The 14,907-nt window shown below is 34.2% G+C and overlaps 2 protein-coding genes across 2 annotated transcripts; both read left to right on the forward strand.

Moving 5' to 3' along the window:
* Positions 1 to 2,644: 2,644 nt before the first annotated feature.
* On the forward strand, positions 2,645 to 4,786 carry LOC137390358 (uncharacterized). Its single transcript, XM_068076691.1, has 3 exons — positions 2,645 to 3,254; positions 3,529 to 3,712; positions 4,511 to 4,786. Exons 1-3 carry the CDS (start codon positions 2,645 to 2,647, stop codon positions 4,713 to 4,715), a joined length of 999 nt encoding a protein of 332 aa, XP_067932792.1. The 3' UTR covers positions 4,716 to 4,786.
* A 5,217-nt stretch (positions 4,787 to 10,003) lies between these two features.
* On the forward strand, positions 10,004 to 12,160 carry LOC137390359 (uncharacterized). The gene is made up of 3 exons (XM_068076692.1): positions 10,004 to 10,613; positions 10,888 to 11,071; positions 11,550 to 12,160. Exons 1-3 carry the CDS (start codon positions 10,004 to 10,006, stop codon positions 11,752 to 11,754), a joined length of 999 nt encoding a protein of 332 aa, XP_067932793.1. The 3' UTR covers positions 11,755 to 12,160.
* Positions 12,161 to 14,907: the final 2,747 nt, after the last annotated feature.

Raw genomic sequence — 14,907 nt, forward strand, 5'->3', positions numbered from 1 at the left:
TCAACTATGTGAAATTCAAATTATAGCAATTACTCAAGTGATCTATAAGTTATAGCAACATACTTTATTATATGTAAATCAGAGCAGCCTCTCAAAGAAACAAGTTATAGCAAACTCCTAAATGATATAGGTTACGGCACCTTACTAAAGGGTAGGTAAGCTATGCCATGCTATGTAATGTTTCCATTGTGACTATTACATAAGTTACAGTGGGAACATTCTAATTTATGTGTAATTTGTAGCAATCTGCTAACTGGTAATCATTATTTTTGCTTACTCATTGAGGTATGAATTATTTTACCTTCAAATTGATATGTAATTTACAACAACCATCTAGACATTCTCCAAGTTTTGACAGTTTTTCTAGTATGCATATATAGAAAGTATGATAAGGCGATGAATATATATTGTATGATACCATATTCTCCTAAAATTTCCATAAAAATATATAATAATTAGGAGGTGAATAAATATATATATATATATATCTACAATGTAGATAAATTAGACCATATAGGAGGCTTACCCATATATATTTGCGTTAACTCCTAATCCCTTATATTCCGAAACCTCCTAACTGGTATATATTTATTCAACTCCTAACTCTGGAAATATGGGTATATATATATATACAAGGTTGAAGTGGAAAGCATTGTTCTTCCTGCTTCTAGCTAATAAAGACTTTGTGGTGAGTGCTTATAAAACATATATGGCTATATTAGGAAGTGCTGACTTATGAAAAACACTTACCAGAAAGATCTGAAAGTCTAAAAGTAAATATATTAGGATTGTCTAGTTTGTATAGCTTTTGCCTCTCTATATGTTTGAGAAGACAACTCCAAGTAAATACTATGTTCACACTGAGTAACCATTAGTCTATTTGAAGTTCGTATTTATTATTTTAATTATAAATGTGTACTCATGTTAAGGTGCGTGAAGATATCAAATACATTTTAAGGGGAACAGTTAGAGGTTTGGCAGTAACAGCAGCAAATTCTACACATTTTGCAAAACTCATCACGAAACAGACAGCTTTATGTAATCGGGAGTTATTTTCCCATGAGAACATTCACAATAATTTGTCATGACAAACATGAGCTACTACTATTGTTGTTATGTAGCTGACAATCTACTGCTGACTCAGCTGATTGAAATCACTTGTTGTGATAGACAATTTTCTTACAGCAACATTTACTTTTGCCCATGATTTTATTTGAAAACTTTATAAAACATGTTAATCCATCTACGAAAAAGGTTAAAGTGTTGTTATCATACACCTCGTTTATTGGAAGAGCATTATTATGAAATTTACAGCATTTGTATGAAAGTGGGCATCAATGCAAGTAGTATTATATTAACATTGTAATAGTTCAGAACACTGAAAAGTTTACTTAAGTTTTTGTTTTCCCAAACGTTCTTAGATATTGCAAAAACAACGTATGCAAAGTATTCAAGTTTTATCTGCTCCAAAATTATAAAAAATGAATTTGTTGGTTGTTGCTATTTATAGTTTGTAGCTTATAAAAACTATTTAAACATATCAACAAACTGTAGCTATATCACCTGTCTAGGGATGTTTTCAATTCCCTACCCTAGAAGAGTATGCATTACAAAATATCAATACAACTTTAGAGAAATGGGTTTTTCTCTACCCGCTACATTTAACAATATGTGACCAACACTTTCATTACTTCTTCTTTTTCTTCTTCTTTAAAGTAAGACTGACCTTAATATACACTAAGCATGTTTGATATAAAACCAGAGTTCAGGTTTTGTAGTTTAAAAATATTACAATATTTATCAAGATTTTGTAAAATATTACTAAGGAATTTAAGCCGCGGTATTTAGCGATACACTGCCATGCAATCATTGATCAACTCTATCCACTTCAGTGTATCATTTAGCCTTGTGCTTATGATACACTGAAGATAATCATGGTAGTTTCATTCTAAATCAAGGATGAAACCACCTTGATTATCTCGAAATTATTAAGGGTACATGGTTAGAACCTAAATGTCTCACATTCAACCCAAGTACATACTTTATATTCTGAGATTCTGAAATCATCGGGTTTGACTTGATGATAGTATTAAGAAACAATATATTCTATGATTGTTGCTGGTTTTCAATAATGAGCAGCTATTATCAGTATGACAAATCGTGGCAGCTATTCTAGACTGCCCGTTAGTAGCAACCTGTTGACAGCTGACAAGTTGTGATTTTCTTGGAATTAGCATTATCTAATTTCCATCTATTTATAATCCACTCTGTCAAGGTTATCATGAGGTCAATATATAAGTTTTAGAAGTAAGTTGCAGTCTATATTAGTAGAGAACTTTACTGACAATATAAGTACAACTACTTGAGGACTTTATAAAGACCTGATACAGTGAACAGGCTGTCTCTGTATTCACATGAGTATACCAGGAAAGTCTGTACCTTAGCACAGTAAACAAATACCAAGGTTATTGCAACAGAAGAAGAAGTTATATTTATAGTAAAAGTCAGCACAGGGCCCAAAACAAGTAGGAGGAACTATTGGGTAACCTGATGTGATGTCATGTTTATATTTCCTGCTACTTAGTGATTATAAAAGAGTCTCTTGTCAGCTGCAGAAGTATCAGTCCTTACCAGGCAACCAACGATGACACCTGCTCTGAGTTTCAACATTCTGCTGCTGACAGGAGCTGTGCTGCTTTTATTTCCACCTGCCCTCGCAAGAGGTAACAAGCAGTACAACAGAGTTTTACAGAGCTCATTCGCTCGACATCGACAAGTGGAAGGAAACTATGAATATATTCGAGGAGATCAGGGAGTTGTGACACTCTTACGAGTTGTCAATGACACGAAACACTCTCTAAGTCTACTTGAGATGACCAATGGCTCAACCATCATTCAACTAGTACTAACTCAGGAAAGTCACCTCAGTGACTGTGACATTTCTACCTCAAGACAACAGATTCATAGACTTCTCAAACGTGTGACCTCTAGATACTATCAAGTATCATTTGTGTCTGTGAGTGATATGGAAAGTGACTTTAAACAAGAACATCGCTCAATCATAAATAAAAACTTTACAAATTGGACAAATGAGTGTTATCGACTAGATACCAAGGAGATCGGACTCATCGTGAACAACACAGCAGTGATTGAGTCGGCACCAGACGCTGCCGTGATACGCAACATGCCAGCCAAGCAGCTTGAAAATCAGAAGACAAGATCTAAAAGGGGATTCAATGATATTACATATCCAGGTATGTTTATTGAGTATAATTGTATATAATATTGTTGATATTTAATTACATATATAGAACTGTTAGTGAGAGGAGTTATGACCCTCGACATACCCTAATAATTTTATGTAAAGGTTTGAGCAAACTATTTGTTTAGTACCCGTTATATTACTAGTTGTTAAACAGTAACTGACAACAAAACTAAAAAGATTAATGTAAACAGTTTGTTATTAAACTTGTTATTTCTACACTATATTATTTCTAATTCCTATTCTGTATTTCTCAAACACTTCAGGTACTAATTGGTGTGGGTTAGGCAACTCCTCTCAGGGCATCGATGACCTTGGTGAATATGAGTATACAGATAGTTGCTGTAGAACCCACGATCATTGTCCTTATGTAATACCAGCTCTATCAACAGAGTATTACTACTTCAATCACAGGTTCGTGACAGTCAGCCACTGTGACTGTGACACCCAGTAAGTATTCATTTTTATTTCCTCGAGCATGAGACACCTTCAAGTCTATCGGTAAGCGGATATACTTGGTTCTTTATCCTCCACATTCTCAGGGCCATAATTAATCCTATGTGTTTGCTTTTCTATGTTTGTTCCCTGAGTAAATATACTGCTTGATTAGCCTTTGGCTCTCATAGTCTGCAGAGTTGAGAAGCTAAAACACTCAATAAAACAAAAAATTGTTTGAAAGATTTTGCAATTCATGAGTCGGATCAGTCACAAAAATACATGTAGAGAATATAATATTAATTTTAGTTTACATATTTATTATAATCTAGCTTCAAGATATGTGGCCATATGTTGTCAATAATTTACTTTTGTTGTAAAAAGAGCTTTCTTACTAATTGCAAATCTACATCATATTCCAGCGAATGATCTTTCCAAATCTTTGCTACTCTGCTAGGTGTTTATTCAACTTCGATTTTAAAATCTTTCATGGTTTGTGTCCTCCAACAATGTATCATTTAACAATGTTCTACCTAATATCTGTTTTCTTAACAGAAAAACAGTATTTTATTATCATTGGTGGACTAACTGTTGCCCTTTTTATGATTCTTGTATAGCGTAATTTGGAAAACATTTTTGGTTTGAAAGCAAATTGTTGCCGATAAAGTAATATATATGTAATGCTTAATTTCTTTGTTTTAAACCATTATTTTAAAAGATATGCGACTATCACTATGACATCACATTGGACTTTGTACTCAGTGTTACTAAACCTTTAAATTAAAACCAATTTGTTGTCATTTTAAATTATAGATTCAAGTCTTGTCTAAGTGAAGCATCTACGGATTATGGAGAAGGTCTAGCAAACTTTATTGGCAGCATCTACTTCAATGTCATGGGTATCGACTGCTTTACGTTTAAAGAGGAGCAACTTTGTACTGAAGAATCATTTTGGGGTCGCTGCCTAAAAAAGGAGACAGTCACAAAGGCGGTATTTGAAGAATCTCTCAGCTATTAATGTTGACTACCTCCCAGTCATATATAATACAAACAGATTATATACATACATTATTTAAAATCTTTATAGTTACACACTCGACCTTGTTGAACAACACAAACAAACAGTTGTATTTTTATATCATGTGAGAGTAAGATACAATCAACTGAATATACATGTATACCAGTTGCAGTTGTGACTATTGACAATAAATGTGAATAACTTTTTTTACCATGTACAGCAAATTGTTTTTATATTTTTAGTAGATTATATTACTTTTTTCTGCCTTTACGTTGCCATGGCTCACAATACAACGATTTAAAATAAGCTATCTAGTAATTGTCTCCTCCGTCATTTATCATCACATTCACAGAAAGTATGAACTGCTAGGTATTATTACAAAGTCTTATTATAAACCTAACTATCTGTTTGAACTTTTACAACGATTCATCCATCCGTATGTTGTATTCTTTAGATTGTTTTTACTGATCACGTCAGAAATTTAGTTTTGCAATTCTTATCAATATTTTACTTTCGTGTTATTAGCTATATAAGTCATAAGCTAGATAAGCTTTTAATATCCTTAGTTTTACACTCTCAATAAATACATTAACTCTATTAATTACATTTATCCTCATCTTCATTGCTGACTTCTAGAGAACAATTACAAATGTGACGCAGCACAGTAGTTACGCTCAAACTCTTGACAGTAATTGGAGAATATTTAGTTAGTAATAATCCTTTTGTCTTGTCAGCATTAATCATTCTGTGAACAACTTTCCTGTAATCAGAGTGTTAAACATATGTTGCTCAAACACTGATCCGGGTTCTTTCTCTCCATCAACATGTCACTATGTCAAGACATTCACCTGCTTCAATCCCTCTAAAGACACCAGAGAATCCATACCAAGTATAATTGTAGATATTGTATCCACAAGTTAGGTATCAAGTAGGAGTTGAAACAACATCTTCTGGCACACCACCAAAATCAAGCTACAGAGTGCAGTCTGCTAAACCTGAGTACATTGAAATCATGTATAGGAGGTGACAACTCTGTTAAAACCTCTGTTGGCATCACAAGATCACATAATGATTGTCCGACACTCTTTCTTCTCAACCAGAAATGTGTGATTGATGATTCCTGCCTAGTCGGAGACTCATTTCTTTTCAGGGCCAACATTTTTAGAGTTCGTCCTCTTTCTTGGTAAATTTTTATTCATACTAAACTGTCTTCAGTCCATATATTTGTATTTCTGACGAATTTAGAGGTCAAGATCTAACCAAAAAACTCGCATGAGACTTTCTGGTTTTTTTGTTATTGGCCCACATCGTGCAACAATTTTCTACAATTTTTGCATATATTCCTGAGATAGATCTTCTGCGGAGAGATGAACTCAGCTTATACCTTGTACAGTTCATCTTCTACATCTGTAAAACTATATCTGTACAAGAAAGGTCATTCTTTATTCTCTACACACCATGTTGGGTGACATGTGACCGACATTGTAATTACTTTTCCAGTGAACTGAGAATGAATCTAATAATACATTAAACATGTGTAGTTTAAATTAGGCCTGCTGTGTAATTATAGTTGGCCTGAGAGATCATATCAAACATGCATTGGAGTTGTACAAAAAGTGAAATGTAGAAATGTACATTAGAGCTGTCACTCTGTTTGTCATGTATCGCTAATACTACAAATCCCACAATGCTTTGCTAGTATGCTGGAGCACAGTCTAAACCAGTGTTAGTAATTTAGCTCTCTGGTTCTATCTAACATCTATCAAAGTTAATGTCAGGGATGAGGATGAAGGATTATTAGGTTGGGCCTGAAGCAAGCTGGCAGCATAAAGGTGTGGCAGTATTACATTTTCCACTATGTCTGAAAATGAGCCAATCAATGGTCCGCTTTATTTTAAATTATGTTGGTACCCTGGCAGTTTAGGTGTGAGAAATTTTCAGGTTGGTCAACAAAACACAGAGAATAAGCATTCGCATAATAATTCTGAAACACCTGAAGGTAGCCGAAGGTGCTTGAGTGTCGGTCTACCAAGCTGAGTGTAGTCAGTTCGATTCCTGCACAAAGCAATCTTTTAACCCAACTTCTATCTCTGGTTTCAGAATGTCACAACTTTTATTATGTTTGAGATGAGATGGGAGATGTTTCAAACGAGGTGGGAGTTGGAGTACATCCGCATGGAGGTAGTTGGAAAACCTGTGTGAAGAAATTGCTATTAGTATTTTCTTCTTTGAAATGAGTTTACCCTACTTTTGCTAAAAGAGTAAACACAGATTATTGATGGTGTCTTGAATAATAGCGCTGTCTTTTATTTAATGTTTATTCTACCGGATATTCTTTATGGAGACATTGGCTTTTTGTGTCTGTTGAAAATTAATGATTACGGATAGGGCCATGAAAAAATATTGCTTCATTTATGGGATCATACTAAGATGTATTTGTTAGGTTTTTGATTTTCGATTTGGTTCATTTGACACTGAGCTATCACTTTACAATTTTTAATGAACATTCTGTCAGTGTGACCTTCAGCTTGTAGCTAAATTATTTACTTGGCCCTCCATCTATTTGACTTAGACACCTCTGCTCTACATCTTGAATATGTTGCTCTTCTATATATTAAACTATCTTTATACTGTTTTGTTTCCAAGGAATGAAAACTACTTGAAACAGAGTTAAAAATGAATTGGCATAAGTCTGGTATAGGAGTTGTTCCTCCTTGGCAACATGACTCATTTCGACACATTATTCCTGCAATAGCAGAAAAGTACTTTGTAAGAACCTTGAAAAAAGAGAAGCTCTAAATTCAAGAATATGTAGACAAAATACTATTTGTTAATAATAAAATAAAATTAAATTTTTAACAAGTATAATATAATTCTAATTTATTTGTTAAATATAGAGTTTCATAACACCCTTGAGACACCTACTAGACATGAAGAACTCGGTGTACCTTGTAAGGGGACGGTCTCTCAGCCCTTCCAACTAAGCTAACTGTTTGTTTAAACTACTAATTTATAAACAAACCTCTAAATAAGATATCTATTTACTAAAAGGAAATTATTTATTCTGTTCAAAAATCAAAGAACATGTTTTTTCTGAGTGAATCACTGTTCTACTGCAGCATTTCCCAAATATATTTCCTTGTATTGTTGTATATGCAAGCGTCTATTGCGCACCTGTTTGTGTTACATGAACTTGGGCTAAGGAAACCAGATAGGTTTTAGAAGGCAAAGCCTCTCATACAGGCTTGCAGGATTATTTAGCTTTCTCAGCTTATTGTGGCTTTCTCAGTTTATTGAGGTCCCTAAGTATATATATACAAGGGTGAAATGGAAAGCATTCTTCTTCCTGCTTCTAGCTAGTGAAGACGTGGTGAGTGCTTATAAAACCTATATGGTCATATTAGGAAGTGCTGAATCATGATCACCTTCTACCAGAAAGAACTGAAAGTCTAAAACTAAATATATTAGATTAGGAGTGTCTATTTTGTACAGCTTTTGCCTTTCTATAAGTTGGAGAAGACAACTCCAAGTAAATACTATGTTCACACTATAAATATTCATTAATCTATTGAAGTTTGTATTTATTTTATTGAGAAATATGTACTCAAGTAAAGGTGTGTGATGATACCAAAAACATTTTAAGAGAACAATTCAAGTGTGGCAACAGCAGCGGCAAATTCTACAAATTTTGCGAAACTCGTCACAAAACAGACCGCTTCATGTAATCAGGAGTTATTTCCTCGTGAGAACATTTACAATCATTTGTCATGAAAAACATGAGCTACTATTGTTGTTATGTAGCTAAACATCTACTGCTGACTCAGCTGACTGAAATAACTTGATGTGATGGACATCAACATTTTCTTTTGTCCATACATTTTTATTTGAGAACTTTATAAAATAAGAATCAATTCTTCCGCGAACAAGGTTAGAATGAGTTGTTATTACACTTCGTTTATTGGAAAAGTATTGTTATGAAATTTAAAGCATTTTTATAAAAGTCGGAATCAATGCAAGTAGTTTTATATCAACATTGTAATAGCGCAAAACACTAAAAAATTGACTTAAGTTTTTGTTTTCACCAAAAGTTCTTTAATATTGCAAAAAACCGCAAATGCAAAGTATTCAAGTTTTATCTTCTCTAAAATCATGAAAAAAGCTGAAGTTGTTAATTGTTGCTATTTATAGTTTGTAGCATATAAAATCTATTCAAACATGTCAACAAACTGTAGCTATATCACCTGTCTAGGGATGTTTTCAAGTTCCCTACCCTAGAAGAGTATGCATTACAAAATATCAATACAACTTTAGAAAAATGTTATTTTTTATTTCCTATCTGCTAAATTTAGCAATATTTTACCGTCACTGTCATCACCTTTTGTTTAAAGTAAGAATGAATCGACTATACACTAAACATAGTTGGTATAAAACAAGAGTTTAGTTTTTGTAGTTTAAAAATCTAACAATATTTATTAAGATTTTGTAAAATATTTATAAGGATTTCAGGCCATGCCCTTTAATGATACACTGCCATGCAAATGTTTATTAACTCTATTTTCTTTAGTGTGTCATGTAGCCTTGTGTTCCTAAATCAAGGTTGAAACCGCCATGATTCCCCTGAAATTGTTAAGGATACATGGTTAGAACCTAAATGTCTCACGTTCACCCCAAGTACACACTTTGGATGCGTAGAGATTCTGAAATCATCTGGTTTGATTTGATAATAGTATTGAGAAACAATATATTCTATGAGTGTGGCTGACTTTCAATAATAAGCAGTTATTATCAGTATGGCAAAATGTGGCAGCTATTCTAGACTGCCGTGTTAGTAACAACCTGTTGACAGCTGACAAGTTGTTGTGATTTTCTTAGAATTAGCATTATCTAATTTCCATCTATTTATAATCCACTCTGTCAAGGTTATCATGAGGTCAATATATAAGTTTTAGGAGTAAGTTGCAGTCTATATTAGTAGACAACTTTACTGACAATATAAGTACAACTACTTGAGGACTTTATAAAGACCTAATACAGTGAACAGGCTGTCTCTGTATTCACATGAGTATACCAGGAAAGTCTGTACCTTAGCACAGTAAACAAATACCAAGGTTATTGCAACAGAAGAGGAAGTTATATTTATAGTAAAAGTCAGCACCGGGCCCAAAACAAGTAGGAGGAACTATTGGGTAATCTGATGTGATGTCATGTTAATATTTCCTGCTACTTAGTGACTATAAAAGAGTCTCTTGTCAGCTGCAGAAGTATCAGTTCTCACCAGGCAACCAACAATGACACCTACTCTGAGTTTCAACATTCTACTGCTGACAGGAGCTGTGCTGCTTTTATTTCCACCTGCCCTCGCAAGAGGTAACAAGCAGTACAACAGAGTTTTACAGAGCTCATTCGCTCGACATCGACAAGTGGAAGGAAACTATGAATATATTCGAGGAGATCAGGGAGTTGTGACACTCTTACGAGTTGTCAATGATACGAAACACTCTCTCAGTCTACTTGAGATGACCAATGGCTCAACCATCATTCAACTAGTACTAACTCAGGAAAGTCACCTCAGTGACTGTGACATTTCTACCTCAAGACAACAGATTCATAGACTTCTCAAACGTGTGACCTCTAGATACTATCAAGTATCATTTGTGTCTGTGAGTGATATGGAAAGTGACTTTAAACAAGAACATCGCTCAATCATAAATAAAAACTTTACAAATTGGATACATGAGTGTAATCAACTAGATACCAAGGAGATCGGACTCACCGTGAACAACACAGCAGTGATTGAGTCGGCACCAGACGCTGCCGTGATACGCAACATGCCAGCCAAGCAGCTTGAAAATCAGAAGACAAGATCTAAAAGGGGATTCAATGATATTACATATCCAGGTATGTTTATTGAGTATAATTGTATATAATATTGTTGATATTTAATTACATATATAGAACTGTGAGTGAAAGGAGTTATGACCCTCGACATACCCTAATAATTTTATGTAAAGGTTTGAGCAAACTATTTGTTTAGTACCCGTTATATTAGTAGTTGTTAAACAGTAACTGACAACAAAACTAAAAAGATTAATGTAAACAGTTTGTTATTAAACTTGTTGTTTCTACACTATATTATTTCTAATTTCTATTCTGTATTTCTCAAACACTTCAGGTACTAATTGGTGTGGGTTAGGCAACTCCTTTCAGGGCATCGATGACCTTGGTGAATACGAGTATACAGATAGTTGCTGTAGAACCCACGATCATTGTCCTTATGTAATACCAGCTCTATCAACAGAATATTACTACTTCAATCACAGATTCGTGACAGTCAGCCACTGTGACTGTGACACCCAGTAAGTATTTATTTTTATTTCCTCAAACATGAGACACCCTCAAGTCTATTGGTAAGCTGATATACTTGGTTCTTTATCCTCCACATTCTCAGGGTCATAATTAATCCTATGTGCTTGCTTTTCTAAGTTTGTTCTCTGAGTAAATATACTACTTGATTAGCCTTTGTGTCTCATAGTCTGCAGAGTTGAGAAGCTAAAACACTCAATAAAATAAAAAATGTTTCAAAGATTTTGCAATTCATGAGTCGGATTAGTCACAAAATGCATGTAGAGAATATAATATTAATTTTAGTTTACATATTTATTATAATCTAGCTCCAAGATATGTGGCCATATGTTGTCAATAATTTACTTTTGTTGTAAAAAGAGCTTTCTCACTAATTGCAAATCTACCTCAAATTGACATCACATTGGACTTTGTACTCAGTGTTACTAAACCTCTAAATAAAAACCAATTTGTTGTCATTTTAAATTATAGATTCAAGTCTTGTCTAAGTGAAGCATCTACGGATTATGGAGAAGGTCTAGCAAACTTTATTGGCAGCATCTACTTCAATGTCATGGGTATCGACTGCTTTACGTTTAAAGAGGAGCAACTTTGTACTGAAGAATCATTTTGGGGTCGCTGCCTAAAAAAGGAGACAGTCACAAAGGCGGTATTTGAAGAATCTCTCAGCTATTAATGTTGACTACCTCCCAGTCATATATAATACAAACAGATTATATACATACATTATTTAAAATCTTTATAGTTACACACTCGACCTTGTTGAACAACAGAAACAAACAGTTGTATTTTTATATCATGTGAGAGTAAGATACAATCAACTGAATATACATGTATACCAGTTGCAGTTGTGACTATTGACAATAAATGTGAATAACTTTTTTTACCATGTACAGCAAATTGTTTTTATATTTTTAGTAGATTATATTACTTTTTTCTGCCTTTACGTTGCCATGGCTCACAATACAACGATTTAAAATAAGCTATCTAGTAATTGTCTCCTCCGTCATTTATCATCACATTCACAGAAAGTATGAACTGCTAGGTATTATTACAAAGTCTTATTATAAACCTGACTATCTGTTTGAACTTTTACAACGATTCATCCATCCGTATGTTGTATTCTTTAGATTGTTTTCACTGATCATGTCAGGAATTTAGTTTTGCAATTCTTATCAATATTTTACTTTCGTGTTATTAGCTATATAGGTCATACGCTAGATAAGCTTTTAATATCCTTAGTTTTACACTCTCAATAAATACATTAACTCTATTAATTACATTTATCCTCATCTTCATTGCTGACTTCTAGAGAACAATTACAAATGTGACGCAGCACAGTAGTTACGCTCAAACTCTTGACAGTAATTGGAGAATATTTAGTTAGCAATAATCCATTTGTCTTGTCAGCATTAATCATTCTGTGAACAACTTTCCTGTAATCAGAGTGTTAAACATATGTTGCTCAAACACTGATCCGGGTTCTTTCTCTCCATCAACATGTCACTATGTCAAGACATTCACCTGCTTCAATTCCCTCTAAAGACACCAGAGAATCCATACCAAGTATACTTGTAGATATTGTATCCACAAGTTGGGTATCAAGTAGGAGTTGAAACAACATCTTCTGGCACACCACCAAAATCAAGCTACAGAGTGCAGTCTGCCAAACTTGAGTACATTGAAATCATGTATAGGAGGTGACAACTCTGTTAAAACCTCTGTTGGCATCACAAGATCACATAATGATTGTCCGACACTCTTTCTTCTCAACCAGAAATGTGTGATTGATGATTCCTGCCTAGTCGGAGACTCATTTCTTTTCAGGGCCAACATTTTTAGAGTTCGTCCTCTTTCTTGGTAAATTTTTATTCATACTAAACTGTCTTCAGTCCATATATTTGTATTTCTGACGACATTAGAGGTCAAGATCTAACAAAAAATCTCGCATGAGACTTTCTGGTTTTTTTGTTATTGGCCCACATCGTGCAACAATTTTCTACAATTTTTGCATATATTCCTGAGATAGATCTTCTGCGGAGAGATGAACTCAGCTTATACCTTGTACAGTTCGTCTTCTGCATCTGTAAAACTATATCTGTAGAAGAATGGTCATTCTTTATTCTCTACACACCATGTTGGGTGACATGTGACTGACATTGTAATTACTTTTCCATTGAACTGAGAATGAATTTAATAATACATAAAACACGTTTGGTACAAATTTGGCCTGCGGTGCAATTATAGTTGGCCTGAGAGATCATATCAAATGTTCATCAGAACCGTACCGAAGTTTGTCATGTACCGCTATTACAACAAATCCCACAATGCTTTGTTAGTATGTTGGAGCACAGTCTAAAGCAGGGCTGCTAATTTACCTCTTTGGGTCTAGCTCACATCTATCAAAGTTAATGTCCAGGGATGATAATGAAGGATTATTAGGCTGACTCTGCAGCAAGCTGACCACCTAAAATTGTCGCAGTAGTACATTTACCACCATGTCTGGTAACATACCAAGCAATGGTCCATTTCGTTTCAAAATTTGCTAGTATCCTAGCAGTTTAGGTGTGAGAGATCATCAGGTTGGTCAACAAAACACAGAGAATAAGCATTCACATAATAATTCTGAAATACCTGAAGATAGTCGAAGGTACTAGAGTGTCTGTCTACCAAGCTGAGTGTCATCAGTTCAATTCCTGCACAAAGCAATCTTTTAACCCAAACTCTATCTCTGGCTTCAGAAAGCCACGGCTTATGTTACAGTCGAGATGAGTATAGCCATCGCCAGAACAAGCATAAAGTTAATTTTTAGATACCCAGGAAAATGCCAAAACAGAAACTGAACACTGAGAGTGGAAATTTCAAACGAGGTGGGAGTCGGAGTACATTCACATGGAGGTAGTGGGAAAACCTGTGTGAAGAAATCGCAGTTGGTATTTTCTTCTTTGAAGTGAGTTTAGCCTACTTTCGCTAACAGTGAAAACACAGGTTACTGATGGTGCCTTGAATAATACCAGGTTCTTTCATTCAATGTTCACGCTATGGGATGTTTATAGAGAAATTGGTTTTTTTCTGTCTGTTGAGAATTAAAGACTAGTGATAGAGACATAAAAAAGATTGCTTTCTCTATCTGGTCCTACTGGAATGTGTTTGTTTACTGGTTTAATTTGGTTGACTTGACTCTAAGCTATCATTTTACAATTTTTAATGAACATTCTTTCAGTCCGACCTTCAGCTTGTAGCTAAATTATTTATTTGGCCCTCCATCTATTTGACTTAGACACCTCTGCTCTACATCTTGAATATGTTGCTCTGCTATATATTAAACTATCTTTATGCTGTTTTGTTTCCAAAGAATGAAAACTACTTGAAACAGAGTTAAAAATGAATTGGCATAAGTCTGGTATAGGAGTTATTCCTCCTCTGCAACATGACTCATTTTAGCATGTATTACTCTTGCAATAGCAGAAAAGTGCTTTGTAAGAACCTTGATAAAAGGGAAGCGCTAAATTCAATAATATATAGACAAGATACTACCTGTTAATAATAAATTAAAATTACATGTTTAACAAGAATAATATAATTCTAATTAATTTGTTAAAGTGAATAGTTTGCATAACATCCTTGACACACCTACTAGACTTGGAGAACTCAGTATACCTTGTAAGGAGACGGTCTCTCAGCCCTTCCAACTAAGCTGTTTGTTTAAACTACTTCTATATAAACAAGCCTCTAAATAAGATCTCTTTTGACCAAAAGGAAATTATGTTATTTATTCTCCTCAATAATAAAACAACATGTTTTTCTGACTGAATCACTGTTCTACTGG

The sequence above is a fragment of the Watersipora subatra genome, chromosome 3, assembly GCF_963576615.1.
Source record: "Watersipora subatra chromosome 3, tzWatSuba1.1, whole genome shotgun sequence".
Lineage (NCBI taxonomy): Eukaryota > Metazoa > Bryozoa > Gymnolaemata > Cheilostomatida > Watersiporidae > Watersipora > Watersipora subatra.

Excerpts from the sequence above, each read along its gene's own strand:
- LOC137390358 (XM_068076691.1), top strand. The coding sequence starts at position 2,645 with ATGACACCTGCTCTGAGTTTCAACATTCTGCTGCTGACAGGAGCTGTG. Across the intron at positions 3,255-3,528 it reads CAATGATATTACATATCCAG|GTACTAATTGGTGTGGGTTA; the intron begins GTATGTTTATTG and ends CAAACACTTCAG. Across the intron at positions 3,713-4,510 it reads CACTGTGACTGTGACACCCA|ATTCAAGTCTTGTCTAAGTG; the intron begins GTAAGTATTCAT and ends TTTAAATTATAG.
- LOC137390359 (XM_068076692.1), top strand. The coding sequence starts at position 10,004 with ATGACACCTACTCTGAGTTTCAACATTCTACTGCTGACAGGAGCTGTG. Across the intron at positions 10,614-10,887 it reads CAATGATATTACATATCCAG|GTACTAATTGGTGTGGGTTA; the intron begins GTATGTTTATTG and ends CAAACACTTCAG. Across the intron at positions 11,072-11,549 it reads CACTGTGACTGTGACACCCA|ATTCAAGTCTTGTCTAAGTG; the intron begins GTAAGTATTTAT and ends TTTAAATTATAG.